Source organism: Mauremys reevesii, linkage group 2 (genome assembly GCF_016161935.1).
Source record: "Mauremys reevesii isolate NIE-2019 linkage group 2, ASM1616193v1, whole genome shotgun sequence".
NCBI lineage: Eukaryota > Metazoa > Chordata > Testudines > Geoemydidae > Mauremys > Mauremys reevesii.
The window spans coordinates 227,436,885-227,451,938 of NC_052624.1; the positions used below are offsets into that span (position 1 = coordinate 227,436,885).

A 15,054-nucleotide genomic window follows, 5' to 3' on the forward strand; every position below is an offset into this window, starting at 1 on the left:
TGTTTTCTTTTTAATTGTGAAGAAATGCAGTATTGGTGAAAGGAGCCAGACTGATAGCCCTGAATACTGAGATCTTCTTCTGATTATCTACGGGACAGTTATAGCACAGACATTAGCTAGGAAAGCTTCTGCACATGGTCCTGCCAATGTAACTGAACCCTGATCTACAGTTAGGGATGAGAAGACAGATTAATCCTAATGCCCTTTCATAACCATGGTGACGTGGAAATTCCCATTAAGATCTTGGAAAGAGACCACCAAGTTTTTCAATATTTTTAGATTCTGGTCCTTCAGTAGCTACCACATAAGTAATAAAGCCCAGATTGCAACCCTTCCTGTGTGTCTGTATAGATTAGTTAGAGGGTGTAAGGAGACCCCTTCTTCTCTGGGCTTCCTACCTATATTCATGGGTCGCAGCTCTGAAGGAGTAAAAGGCAGGTACTCCAGCACGATCACACCTTCCATGTGCATAGCTATTTCAATGACAAAGCAACAAAAGCAGCGCTGGTCAAAACTGCATTTGATACAAAAAATTTCTACAAAGCAAAATGCACTGCAAGAAGTGTGGAAAATTTCAATATTTCCTTACAACACCGAAAACCAAAATATTTCAATTCAAAATGGTGCAGCTCTGCCTCAGAGGAGTTGTAGTCTCGTGCCTTTTGCTCCTGTTCTCCTCTAGCATGGACTCACTGGAAGACAGCCACACTCCACAATGCACCACTTTCTGCCCTCTCTAGAGAGGTGGGAAGAGGATGCATCATGGGAGATGTCATAAATAAACAGATCAGGGTTAAGGTCTCTTTTCCCTGGAAAGGGTTAACAAGCTCAGTAACCTGAGAAACACCTAACCAGAGAACCAATCAAGGAACAGGATAATTTCAAATCTCTGTGGAGGGAAGCCTTTGTCTGTGTTCCTTGTTGGCTCTGAGTTCTCTTTTTGGATCTAAGAGAGGCCAGTCATGTCTCCAAGTTCTCCTGGAGTAGTTCCTACTATTCAATAGTAAGTATTAATTAGAAAGGCGGATTAGTCTTATAATTTGATTTCTACATTTGCAATTGTGTGTTTGCTGGAGAAATTCTTTATTTCTATTGCTGTTACTTTGCTTTCACTGAGAAAGAAAGGGGGAGGGGGAATTCTCTCCAGAGATTGATAAGTTTAGACCCTGTATTGTTCCAATTTGGTTACAGAGACAGTAACTTTTCTTTTTATTCTTTAATAAATTCTTTTCTATTAAGGACTTGGTTGATCTTTCTTTGGGTGGATTCTCAGGGAAAGGGGAGGGGGAGGTATCCCTCTGTAGTTAAATCCCGGTGTCTCTCCTAGGAAAAGGGAGGGGGGAGGAAGCAGGGGGGAATGGTTTATTTCTCCTGGGTGTAAGAACTCCATGGATTTGGGGCTCTTGGAATCCCCTAGGATTTTGGGGAAGGACTGTGTCTCAATCCACATACCTGATTGAGTGGTGGCAGCTTTTACTAGATCTAAACTAGGATTTTAGTTTAGAGGGAAACCAGTGCAGGTCCCCACATTGGAACCCAACAGCTCTAAGTGGGGGTGAGACCTATGACAGGAGATGTAGTCTGGCCAGAGATCTCAGTCCCTAATGGGGAATGGGTGCATAGGGCACCCAGGACTATAACTTCCATGAACACTGCAGTGACATTTTGAATTGAATTATTTCAGGTTTTAGTCAAAATGTTTTGTAGAAAAGTTGAAAATTTTGTGGAAATAAATCCTATTTTCTCAGCAGCTCTAAATCCTTCTCAAAGCTCCTGAACACTAAATAATAGGGGTACATTATAGGAGTCCTGAGGCATGGTGCATCTTGGGTGATGTAGTCTATCCAGATATTTTAGGTTTTGTGCTTGTCTAGTCAGAAAGTCTCTTTTGAAAGTCCCATGTGATGTGATTGTTTTATATTTAGTGAACTGCAAAGTAAATAGTTGTCTTAGAATAGGAAATAAGTTATCAGCATTTAGGCATAGTAGCTATTTGACTGTCAATCTGCACTAGTATATTAATTGCAGTGAATACATTTTATGTAAATCAAGAGTCAAATTCTGACTGAGTCTGTGTTGATATAGAAGGCAGAGGGAGGTAGTGAAAGGAGAATCCTTCATCCCTTTGAAGTCAGAATAAATTTTATCCAAATAAGGGCTTCAGGACTCAGCCCTTAATTTGTATCATTTTGCTTGAGTACAGGGAGGGTGGAAATGTCTACAGATATATTAGTGCAAAAACCATGGAAGCCAATGAAGTGTTTTGTGTTATCCTTAGAACCAGCCACCAATTTCCAACAAATACCTCAGTCAGTATTAATCTTAATAGCCTGGGCCTTTTTCCCCACTTAACAAAAAAGAACAGATCCCATATGCAACCTAAGTTCTTAGACACCATAGAATGTCATTAGACATGTAAAGTCAGCCTGTTTATTCAGTCTATATATTTCAGTGTTTAATATTATTTAATACTATGTTTAAGTATAGGATGCATGGTCTACTAAATACCATTAAACATGAGACATTAATGATATTAAAGGCATGATTTTAAAAATATATTTAAGGCATGCAAGAGGAGATATTATTAAGTTAACAGTATAAGACTAAATTCCCCACTGGTATAAATGCCAGCAGAAGTATGTTCACAGGCTTATGTCTGTATAAAAGATGACAGAGTGCCTCCAGGCCAGCAACCGTACTCCAAAACAAGGGTTGACCAGTGGAAATCGGCCGTATTGTCTCCTGATGGTGACTTTACAGTGCAGCTCCTGTGGAAAATAAAGCTGCACTCCAGCCTCAGTGTAAATTGAGGAAGGAGCACTGATTTCACTCTAATGGAGACATATCTCCTTTGGCGCAGTTAGGGTGACTGGATGTCCCGATATTAGAAGCTTTGTCTTATATAGGCAATTATAACCCCCTCTGAAAAACAAATGTCCTGATTTTTTACACTTGCTGTCTGGTCACCCTTGGCGCAGCGGGCTTTCTAAGCTCAGGGGACACTCTGGGAGTGTATTTTACAGCTCCCTGCACCAGCCTTGCTGAACTTGGTTTGTAGATTAGAATCATGTAATTTAACAAGACATAAATCACTTTTATTGCCACAAGAGGGCACCTCCTATCATTTAATAATTGTACTAAGGAAACGACTTGTGTCAGTCCCTCAAAAGGGAGTACAGTCTTCCAAAATACAAAGCACATATAAACAGGGGCGGCTCTAGACATTTCGCCACCCCAAGCACAGCGGCATGCCGTGGGGGCCGCTCTGCCTGTCGCCGGTCCCGCGGCTCCAGTGGACCTCCCGCAGGCGTGCCTGCGGAGGGTCCGCTGGTCCCGCGGCTTCGGTGAACCTCCGGCAGGCGTGCCTGCGGACGGTCCACTGGTCCCGCGGCTCCACCGAAGCCGCGGGACCAGCGGACCCTCTGCAGGCATGCCGCCCCAAGCACGCGCTTGGCGTGCTGGGGCCTGGAGCCGCCCCTGGATATAAACATGAGCAAAACAAAAATACTGACTCTGAAACCCCCCTCCTTGAGTTACGAATGGGACCCAGTTATCATGTCAACAGACTTGATATATATATATAGTAACTTTGATACCAGTATGTTGTGTTTTGGGTGGGCCTGGGCATGAGCTCTACTGTAGTATGATCTGGTCATGGGGAGAGAGCTCCCTGCAGGTCTCACTTCTTTTCCCACCAATTCCTTAAAATCTCTATAGCATCTCAGAAGCTGCTGTACCTCAAAAATATAACCAGCTCATGTTAACTTTTAGAAGTGCAACTCTTGGAAGTCAGAGTTTCAGGGTTGACTGCACCTTTGACAGCCCCCAGGCCCCGGTCTTCTTTGAGGGCATCCACTTAAAGGTTTCAGGCTTCCTAGCAATCCCCTCTCTCAGGTAGAAAAAAATGTCTCCCTACCTCTAGGCTTGCAGTCCCTCTGCAACTCACTGTGACATAATTTCCCCAGTCTGCCCAGCAGTTGTGGTTAAGTTTTCTCCAGGAGCTACAACAGTGTATACCAGTTACCAACCAGCCTTCACAAAGCAAAATACATTTATTGTTAGGACAAAAGCATTAAAGAGAAAACATACAAAAAATACAATAAAAGTTCCTATACACATGTTAAAAGCTTATCAGAGGTCACCCATCAGCCTTATGGGGCCCAGGTAGGCCAAGGACCTTCCAACTTTTCTGCAAAGGTTGTTGGGACCCTCCTTGGACAAAATGTCCTTTTCATTTTCTGATCATAAAGAAGGTGTGTGTCAGTTTAAACACAGCCTTTTTATACCAAAAGCCCGTTCTTTGTCTCTTGGTCTATGGAACACCCAGCTTGACCGTGTACATGCAAACCACACCAGAGGGAGATAACTCTCTAGAGTTGTTTACAGTTTCAGCAACTATCCTTAATCACCCCCACTATTTTTAGCTCCTGGAGGAGCAGTGGTAACCCTCCCTCACTGCAGTTGCAAACAATCCCTGGCCCACAGTGATACATTAAACCATTCAAAAACTTAAGACAATATCGTCCCCCAAAGATACTGCATATGGCTGCAGTATCTGTGAGAGTGACATCAAAGTGAGAGGAAAATACTTTACTTAAATATTTTATGCATTCTTCCTGTTTGGAAATATGTCAGGTATTTAAATACCATGGTGTTGGGTGCAGTAGAAATGGAAAGACAGAGCCAAGTGCTGTCCTAGCAGAGACATAAATAAAGTTATTAGAGAGTCAAGGTGGGTGAGGTAATATCTTTTATTGAACCAACTTCTGTTGCTGAGAGAGACAAGATTTCAAGCTCACACAGAGCTCTTTTTCAGCCCAGACCTCGAAAGCTTCTCTGTTTCACCAACAGAAGTTGGTCTAATAATAGATGTTATCTCACCCACCTTCTCTCTCTAATATCCTGGGAACAACCCAGCTACAACAACACTGCATAAAGAAAGATAGGTAACTAGCTCAGCTCTTTGCTAACACAGCTGGTATTACATGTGGAAGGTTGTAAAGGTATTTCCTTGTAGAAAGCCTTATATTGTTGATTTGATTCCAGCTTGAAGGAGAATTAAGGTTTTTTTGCATTCAGATCCTGGTAACCGATACAATAACAGGAACAATATAAGAACCTGAACAGAATAGTTAGAAACATATAGAAAATTACATGTGCATGCATCCTCCACTGAGAGGCCTGGGGAAGATTCTAGCTAGTTCTACAGTGAAGCAGAGAGAACATTTAGGAATAAAATTGCCTTCATTATTCTCATAAAGTTTCTTCTTTGGTATAAGAAGACAGTGGTTGTTTCTGTAATTCAGACTGTGATCATGAATAGATGACAAAGCTGTAAAAAAGCCTGAGCCCTGTCTATGCTATCATTGTAGTCAATGGAATTTCTCCAGAATTTCTCACTGGTGTAAATGAGATCAGAATCTGGCCCAGTGTGTGCATGTTGAGCTGTAAACATGTGGACACTCCAGTTACCCTATTACCACCTCTATCATATACTAGCCAGGTTAGTGTTTACATTTTTATGAATGTACCAACTTCTATCTAGACATAGTAACATGGTATCCAGTACTTTCACTTATCTAATTTCATTTGGTATTGACATCAGACACTGTCTCTAGACTTACACTGCATTTCCCAGGAGATCATAGTAACAGTATTAAGTTCATTTCAAGGGAATAAGGGAAGTTGAACACTGTGTAAAAGCATATATGAAGAGAAATAGCTGAAGCACAGGTTCAGTAGCTACTCAACAGCAATTTGTAAATGGATCAAAAGTTTCAAAAATTGGTGGGGTTTTTATTCAAAGCATCAAATGAGGTCAGCCCACTTTAAAGACCAACCCCCTGCAATTTCATTATTTAAAAAACGAGGGGCCCAATTCACAGTTGTTATACACCTTTAGTCATTTACATCAGAGCAAAGTGGATATAAAATGCTACCAGATGGAAACAGTAGCATTTTAAACCCAATTTGCACCAGTGTAAAATATTGCATATGGTTTAGGCAATGGTGAATCAGGTCCAAAGATTGCTTTTGCCTGGAGCTTGGCAAAAGGGCGTTTGAAATTGACTCTATTCAAAACCACTGTTTTCCCATTCTGTACTTCAGAAGGCTGCTCCCATTCTATTGGAGCTCCTGAATTTCTTTTACGTTACTGTTGTTAGTGTTTCTGAAAGCCTACCTCCTGTATATAATATCTTGAGGTATCTACTGATTCATGAGATCATCAAAAGATGTTGTACAGTATTTCCCTTCCTTTAAGGAAGGTAATTTTGAGGGAATTGAAAAGTTGTTATATTTGATACATTTGCTTTAAAACTGATTTATATGTGTTTTTAGCATGTATCAATTTTCTGCCTAGAGGGTTTTGTAACTGACAAGGTATCAACACATATTAAATAAAATATAAAACATAGAGTCAGCCTTAACTACAGCAGTGCCATGTTAAGGGAAGACTTCTTTTTTCTCTCACATTAGAGCGATACTTAAGGGCCTCACAAAACTTCCTCTGACTTCAGTGGAAGCAAGACTGGGGTTGTAATCTCTACAGTTAAAGAAAAATTATGCCCCTTTTCCTCAGATTGAAAATCAAAAAGTTTGAGAGGTAAGAAGCCCATGTCTTTACAAATTAAGTGTAAGGTGTATTTTAAGGGTGACATCCTGGCCCTATTTAATGCATTGTGACTTTTGCCATTGACTGCAATAGGACCAGCATTTTACTCTAAAGGTAAAATTACTCCAAGTGTTACAAATGTCAATACAGCCATGTGAATTAGCTCTACTGAGGAAAGGACGTTTATTTAATATTTATCCCTATTTAGGAGAATATTCATTATTTTTCTTTCAAAAACTCTCCTATTCACCTTGCTGCCATCTTTCAGATCTGTCTTAGAAACCTACCTCTTTCTGTTATCTTTGCACCATTAGCCATGATCAGTTGCTATAGACTGACATCCTCTCATCTAGCTCATGCTACAGTAAAGCTGTAACTAACAAGACTCAGGCCAGACCTTCTGCTCAGAACAAAAATGCATCAACTAAAATATTTTGTAAATATTTATAGCAAAAACGCACTTTTTCTTCTCTTTCTTTCATGTTTAAGAAAATTGGCTCTGAAATATCATCCTGACAAGAATCCCGACAATCCAGAGGCTGCTGAAAAATTTAAAGAGCTCAACAATGCTCATGCGATACTGACTGACCTGTCCAAGAGAAACATATATGATAAGTATGGATCATTAGGGCTATATGTGGCGGAACAATTTGGAGAAGAAAATGTTAATGCATACTTCATGCTTTCAAGCTGGTGGGCAAAGGTGAGTGGGTAAAATAAAATCCTCTATTCTCTTTTCTAAAATGTACTGAGCAAGCTAGGAAATCATGCAGTCTTCTAACCTAGTCTGGCCCGGATTCTGCAAAGTGTTCCATGTGAGTGGACCTTTATATAGACGTGGAGTCCCATGGGAGTTCATGGGGCTCTGCATGGGACTAGGAGTCCCCTGATGCAAAACAATTTTGAGGCTCAGGGCCTTAAGTCATAGCAGCTTCATTAAACAATGGCATGTCTTGAATGATTAGAAACCAGCAAAAATATAATTAAGCACCTCTCCAGAAAAGTGCTAATGAAGGATTTTTCCTTTAATTTACTAAATAATTAAATACACTTCATGTCTGGTAACACTTAGAGGCATAAATTATATTTGAAACTGGGGCTCCAGGTTAATTTTGATTTTCTTTTCAGTAATGACTAAATAAAAATGACTCATTGCTCAAAAATGAGAAGTCCTACTTGTGTGACAACCGGCTAATAAGTTACCGTACAAATTTAGCCATGTTCTTTGCTATATATAGCACACAGCATACGTAAGCAATAATAATACATAACACAGTGTGTGATTATGGTGTCATATACGTGCACCTTGGGTACATTGTGAGGGGGCAGGGGAAAGGAAGTGGAAGAAGAGGTGAGAACTGCAGAGTGGAGGAAGAGATCAGGAAAGAGAGAGCATGATACCTCAAGTCAGCAAATTGAATGAGGAAAAACCCCTGGTGGGGGTTCTCATGACATAAGAGCTCCGTTCATTTGGTTTATTATGTAACTGTAATCCTTTGATATTTATGTATATATTGCAAACCTTAGCATTGCAATCAGTGTGTCAGTGACTGTAACAAGGCTATGACATCACAAATGTGGAAAATCCCACACTTTGGATTTTATTCTTACTGCTATTTCCAGCAACAAAATGTTGGGGCAGCAAAGAGTCCATTGGAATAAATAGAAAAATTATCTTTATGTGAACCAAATACACTGTAATGAGAGGAGAAATGACAGATCTGATTTAGGAACATGGGAATCTCCATCCTGGATCAGACCAGTGGTCCATCTAGCTCAGTATCCTGTCTCCAACAGTGGTCAGTGCAAGGTCAGTTCCATGTGTCTGGGAAAGCATCCTTCAGATACTACTTCAGGTGGGAATAGAAGCAGCTCAAATACAAATTAATGGACTACATTTTCAAAACTGGGCAGCTAAATCATATTGGCAACATTTGTATCCCCACCAGCAAAAACTGAAGATGGACCTGAACCACATCTCCATTCTGAACTCCCAAGACTTTACAGTTGGCCCCTATTTCTCTGGCAGCAAATTTGCACCGGCTGTGGCTGCTGACTCCTGCTGTGTCATGGACTTCCTTCACTATTGATTGCTTCTACTACTGCCAGCTGCTGTGTCAATCTTCCTTCTCTTTGCTCTCAGCTGCCCTCTCCTCAGCCTCCTTGTCCCCATATCTGAGCACAGGGAGTCATTGGCTAAAAAGGGAGAGAAGAGAAGAGACACTGATAAATCCACTAGCAGCAGCATCAGATGAGCCACTCCTTTGACTCAGATTACGTGAATATGGATGTGGGTATGAGAACAGGAACAGAGACAGCAGCAGCAGCCTTGACCAACAAGAAGAGTAGAGAAGAGTATAGGGTGCAGCTGAAAAGTCTTATAGGCTGTATGAGGGCAGGGAGAGCAATTGCTGGGTTTGTTTTGGGCTGCTATGTTCTGGAGGTATGGAAGGATTTGTTATGGAGCCTGTGTAAAATTTATTACATTGCATATTGCAGAACCTCCTATGACAAATATACATAAATCTGAGGTACTTATGTATCATCCCTCCCAGATTGTCATAGGGTGGTCTCTCCATCACCACTAAACCAAACAAAGTTTTCCCATTTCCAGAGTATAAGCAGGTCAACAAAGGCTCCTCTCAAATTGAGTCCAGCCATTTCCCCACGTGCCTAGCCATACCTTTCCTATTCCACCTCTTATACCCAATAAGCTAGGCCCTATAGTGAATGAGTCTTTTTCGGACCTTATACTGCCACTCCTTGCCATAGTGTCTGTCCAAGTGGCATCTGATCCCCAGTCTGATTCATACTCCTGTAAAGCCAACAGGAAAACAAGTTAGTGGACCACAGTTCTTGCTGGTTACACTCGCCCTATACTTCTCAGGGCCCTGATAGGCACTGTATCCCATCATACTCACACACACTCAGAAGATACTAAGTGGTGGCACAAGTCATTAAATGTAAGGAAATGAAAATTAAAGGTGAAGTGTAAAGCAAAAATGACTGTTGAGTTAAGCCCAGAATTCTCTGAAGGCTTAACCAAGCTGGGATAGTGGGGCCATTTTACACAGAAAAAAGCTTTAACTAACATTTCATCATTCCATTTTTTCCCTTAAAGGCTTGTCTATTCACAGTGATTGTGCCACTTTAACTACATCGGGTTGAAATCAGTAAAGTTAAAGTGGTACAACTCCCTAGTGTAGACACAATTATAGTAGTATAAAGGTGCTTATACTGACATATCTTATTCCCATAAATTTAGGGAAATAATCAATACCATTTTAGAGAACCTTTATATGGGTATAACTGCATTCACACTTGGTAGTGTGTGTACCAATTTATCTATTTCAGTAAAAAGTCACACCCTAACCCAAATAGTTAAACCAGTACAAAATCTAGGTTTGCTGTGAGAGAAGGCACAGCATTTTTAAATAAATTCAACTCAGCATAAATCTGGCCAGTCTTTTGAAAACATCTGGAGGTATTTGTGAGCTTAACCTGCTACAGGTATTACGAGCGTGCTTGGGGCGACATGCCACGGGGGGCGCTCTGCTGGTCGCCGGGAGGGCGGCAGCCAGGCCGCCTTTGGCGGCTTGCCTGCGGAGGGTCTGCTGGTCCCACGGCTCCGGTGGACCTCCCGCAGGCGTGCCTGCGGAGGGTCTGCTGGTTCTGCGGCTTCAGGCATGCCTGCGGGAGGTCCATGCCTGCGGGCATGCCTGCAGGAGGTCCATCGGAGCCGCGGGACCGGCGACCGGCAGAGCGCCCCTCCGTGGCATGCCGCCGTGCTTGGGGCGGCGAAATGTCTAGAGCCTCAACACTTGCTCAGATGGTTAACATGTGAATCATTCCACTGACTTCAAATGGGCCGTAATTGCACCCATGCTAACATTTCATCATTTAATTCACATAGTCACTTCCATACTATTAACCTGATATCTATCCTCACACATGTCACAATCCTGCGATGGATTTGGGGTGGTGGTGGTGGAGGGGAGATTGTTTTATTATTAATTAATATTATTATCAAGCCATATATTTTATTTTTTGAATACATTAAACTATTGGTGAGAGCACTTTTCCTGAGTTAAGCTGCATGTGTTAAATCATTCTTGACAGTGGCCTTTTAACTATAATCTAAGGGCTAAATTGAGCCTCCTTGATGAAAGCAGATTTGTGCCTGAAGGCCATAGGATCTGCACTGACCAAGAAGTCCCGATTCTCCTCTACATACACCTGAGTAACTTCACTTGATTTATCCCAGTATGTGCGAGAGGAAAATTAAATGTTTCATGTGGCTATTATCAACACTCGATCAGTGAATAAGAATTTACACAGCGATCTATTGTAATGAGCCATTTTTAAGGGAGGTGGGGGTTTTGCACTATGTTTGGAATTTCTGGACGGCCTCACTCAGCACTCACAACTGGTGCCAGATTTGCAAGAGCCCAGCATATTGGGTGCATGTTGGGTGCTGAACTCTTGAAAATCTAGTCATAAATGTCATAATGACAGAGGGTGGGTGGGGTGGCGAGTGCTCTGGAAATCTGGCCCATATTTAGGTTTTTGAGTGGCAGCTAAACTCTGACAATCTGGCTCCGATTGTGGGTGTGGAGCACTTTACTCCTGGTGGAATTCTGCACCACTGTGTGTGCACAGAATTCATGCCCTACCCCCCAATTTCTTTGCTTCCCCCACAGAAAAATGACTTTCTGACAGGGAAGCAAAGGGAAGCTGTAAGAACAGTCATGCACCAGTCCCTAGCCGTGCAGGTACCTCATTTCAAGCACCCAGAGCAGCCATCAGAGAGGTAAATCACCGCAGGGGTGGGGACACTCCAGGTAGTGGCTCTTACCCTGAGCTGGGATCAACTGCTAGTCCTGGCTGGGCTGGAGACTGCGGAGGATGGGATTTCCTCTTCCCCCTGCCAGGAGTGGTTTGGGCTGTGTCAGACCCACCCCCAGAAACCTCCCCCAGCTGCAGGAAGCTCAGCATTGTCCCCTGCTTCCTGCCCCCATTGCTCCTCAGTTGCAGGGGGAGGGGTCACTGTATGGGGAGCTGCTCCCCAATCCTCCCAACCCCCATGCATCTGAACCTCCCATTCCCAGACACCCCACCAAGCCTCTCCCCATACACCCAGAACCGCCTAGCCTTCCATACTTAAACCCCACCCACTGAACCTCAACCCCTGCCTCTGGACCCCCAACCCTGCACCCAGACTGCCCCCCACTAAACTCCCTGCACTCAAACCCCCATCCTGATGAGCCCCATGCCCCAGCACCGCCCTGAGCCCCCACATGCAGACCCCCATGCCACTTATCCCCAACTAGCTGCACCCCAGACCCCAAGTCCACCAAGTCCCCACTCTCCCAGCACCAGACCCCCTGCTGAGACCCCCACACCCAGACCTCTCTGCTGAGCCCCAACCATTTTCACCTGGAATCCCCTGCAGAGTCCCATTGCCCCTGCAAGCCTCTTTGCATCCAGATCCCTCAACACGTAGACCCCCCACTGAGCTGCCTGCACCCAGATTGTCCCATACAGAATTCTCTCACCCCACACCTGGATCCCCCTACACTGAGCCCTTCCACACTTGTATCCTGCCTGGTTGAGCCTGTGTGCCCCACATCTGGTGCACCTGGTGCAGAGGGGCAGGGCCTCAGGGTGTTTCTGGGGTAGGCCCAGACCTTGTGCTGTGTCAGGGTTGGGTGCAGCCTCACCACTGAGTCCGTGTCCCGGGGATGGGGCGGGGGAGGCAGCAGGGTGATTTTCTACCTTCATACAACCAGTGGCCTGTGCTTCCCACTGCCATGCTGGAGCCTCTGCATTTATTTATTGACAAATAAAGCTTGCAGAATTTTAAAATGTTGTGCACAGAATTTTTAATTTTTTGGTGCAGAATGCCCTCAGGAGTAGCACATGCAAATCTGGCCCTGAGCTCTTTTGAAAAACCGACACTATGTGCTTTATGTCTGTTACAAACTGTCATTAATTAAAGGAAGTTCACGCGGTAATAGGGGTTTCTCCCCCGTTTTATCTAGGCCCTGTTTGCAGTTTGTGGCCTCTTGACAGGCTGCTACTTTTGCTGCTGCCTGTGCTGCTGTTTCAATGGCTGTTGTGGACAGTGTAAACCCAAGCCACCAGGAGGGGAAGAACATGAGTTCTGCATGTCTCCTGAGGATTTGGAAGAGCAGATTAAGACAGACATGGAACAAGGTACTGATTGTAGAGACTTACTATATAGTGAAAATATACAAAACCATGAAAAAAAAACTATTGATCAGGTCCTCTGCTGGTGTTAACTGGTGTAGCTCCATTGATGTCAATGGAGATATGCTGATTGCAGGGTATCTGGTCCTACAAATCTTCAATATGGCAACTAAGCCAACAGCAAAGTACAGTAGAACCTCAGAGTTATGAACACCATAGTTAAGAACTGATCGGTCAACCACACACTTCATTTGGAACCATAAATATGCAATCAGGAAGCTGCAGAAACAAAACAAAACAAATACAGTACAGTATTGTGTTAAAAGTAAACTACTAAAAAAAGGGAAAGTTTAAAAAAAGATTTGACAAGGTAAAGAAACTTTTTCTGTGTTTGTTTCATTTAAATTAAGATAGTCAAAAGCAGCATTTTTCTTCTGCACAGTAAAGCTTCAAAGCTGTATTAAATCAATATTGAGGTGTGCACTTTTGAAAGAACAACCATAACATTTTGTTCAGAGTTACGAACATTTCAGTTATGAACAACTTCCATTTCCAAGGTGTTCATAACTCTGAGTTTCTACTGTATATTGCATATAGAAATGACAGTTTCTTTGGATCTGTTATTGTCTTGATTACGCAAAAGTGTTGTAGCAGTATCAGTCCCAGTATATTGCAGACACAAGGTGGGTGAGGTCATATATTTTATTGGACCTGCTTCTGTTAGTGAGAGAGAGAGACAAGCTTTTGAGCTTACATAGAGCTCTTCTTCGGAATGGAATCAATTAGACACATGGACATTAAAGATCCTGTGACACTTTGTGTAGGAGAGGGATTTGTTATATTGTGAATGGCCTATATATCCTGTTTCACTCTTATGTCATGTGTTGTGCCTGATCTGCTGCTTTCCCCCACAGAGCTATCTGAATGCCAGCGGGCTTGATTGTGTAACCTTTATTTATGCAAACAGTCCTATTGACTTTGATGGGTCTACTCACCTGAGAAAGGGCTGCAAGATAAGGCTTATTCTTTTAAAGTGCTTTGGATCTTTTATGATAAGGGTTATAAAAGTATTTTCATTATACCCAGAATCACCATGTCAAAGTGCACACCTGCCCTGTAGCACTCCCTTCTGGCCAATTGTGGCTCTGCAGTAGCGCTACCTCCATTTTTCCTTAACTCACTCTCCTTTTAAAAAGTCCACACAGGCCAGATAGTCAAAAAATTCCTCTTCCTGGGGTCCAAGTTATTTACAACACAGTCTTTCAAAAGAAAACTCAAACTTTCAAAATCCCAGAATTGGCCTACCCCCTCCCCCAAGAGGGTCTTTCCACGCTTTAGCAATTCATTTATTTTGCTCCATCACGCTGATGTCTGACATTACTGAGATACCCATTTCCCGTTTATTCAGAATGTTCACTAATTTGCCAGTTTTAAAAATGAATACAACATAGATTTGGATTTTGTAAATCCAGATTTCACAGGGAGGGCCTGAAATAAACTAGAACTTTTCCAAGTCTCTTATCCCTCTTGTCACTTTTGTTACACTTTTCATAAATCAAAAGCAACAGTATAATTTCAGTCACAACTGCCTCTATTTTATATTAACAAAGCAACAACAACAACAAAAATCAAGAACAAAAGTAAGGTCTCCACGTGACAGGACAATGAATGCATTTCCTCTGCATCTGAACACAAATAGCATCTGCCTCTTCCTTTACATTTGCACTTCAAAGAAAACAAGTGATAACAGACACAAGCTGCACACACAAGTTGTATGGATGCTGGTTGAAAAGATGTAACTGAATGAAAATGGCATAGGTTGGTACTAGCATTGGCTCGTCAAGCAGGCAATTCAAACTTGATTGTCCTAAATAGGCAGGTTCAGACTTTTCTGCACCCCCATAGGTTTATGTAAGCTAGCTTCTAGAGAAGGGTTCCATCAGGTAATTCAGAAAACAAATGTAAATTCTCCTGCAGCAGGCTGTTTTGGAAGAAAAATCCACATTTTGAGCCAAATTCCTTATAGGTCGCCTGCCCACAGTGGGATCACTCTCTCTAATAATTAATCTCTTTGTCTCTCACTGTTCTCTGCATAAATAGCATCATTCAAAATTTTGCTACAAGGTCAAAATGTAGCTCCTCAAACCAAAGTCAAAGTTTAACTAAATAATTTATTGTAGTGTTTTGTACATAATAAGTCCTTTTGTTTCCAAAGAGCTCAATATACAAAA

The 15,054-nt window shown here is 42.5% G+C and overlaps 1 protein-coding gene across 2 annotated transcripts in view; it reads left to right on the forward strand.

Annotated features, from left to right (window-relative positions):
• The window catches only part of DNAJC5B (DnaJ heat shock protein family (Hsp40) member C5 beta), a 62,331-nt gene that overhangs the window by 39,936 nt on the left and 7,341 nt on the right, over nucleotides 1-15,054 (forward strand). For both annotated transcript variants that reach the window (XM_039521751.1, XM_039521753.1), the window contains exons 6-7: nucleotides 7,103-7,316; nucleotides 12,655-12,829. In XM_039521751.1, coding sequence (XP_039377685.1) covers nucleotides 7,103-7,316; nucleotides 12,655-12,829 — 389 coding nt within the window. The remainder of the gene's footprint in view (nucleotides 1-7,102; nucleotides 7,317-12,654; nucleotides 12,830-15,054) is intronic.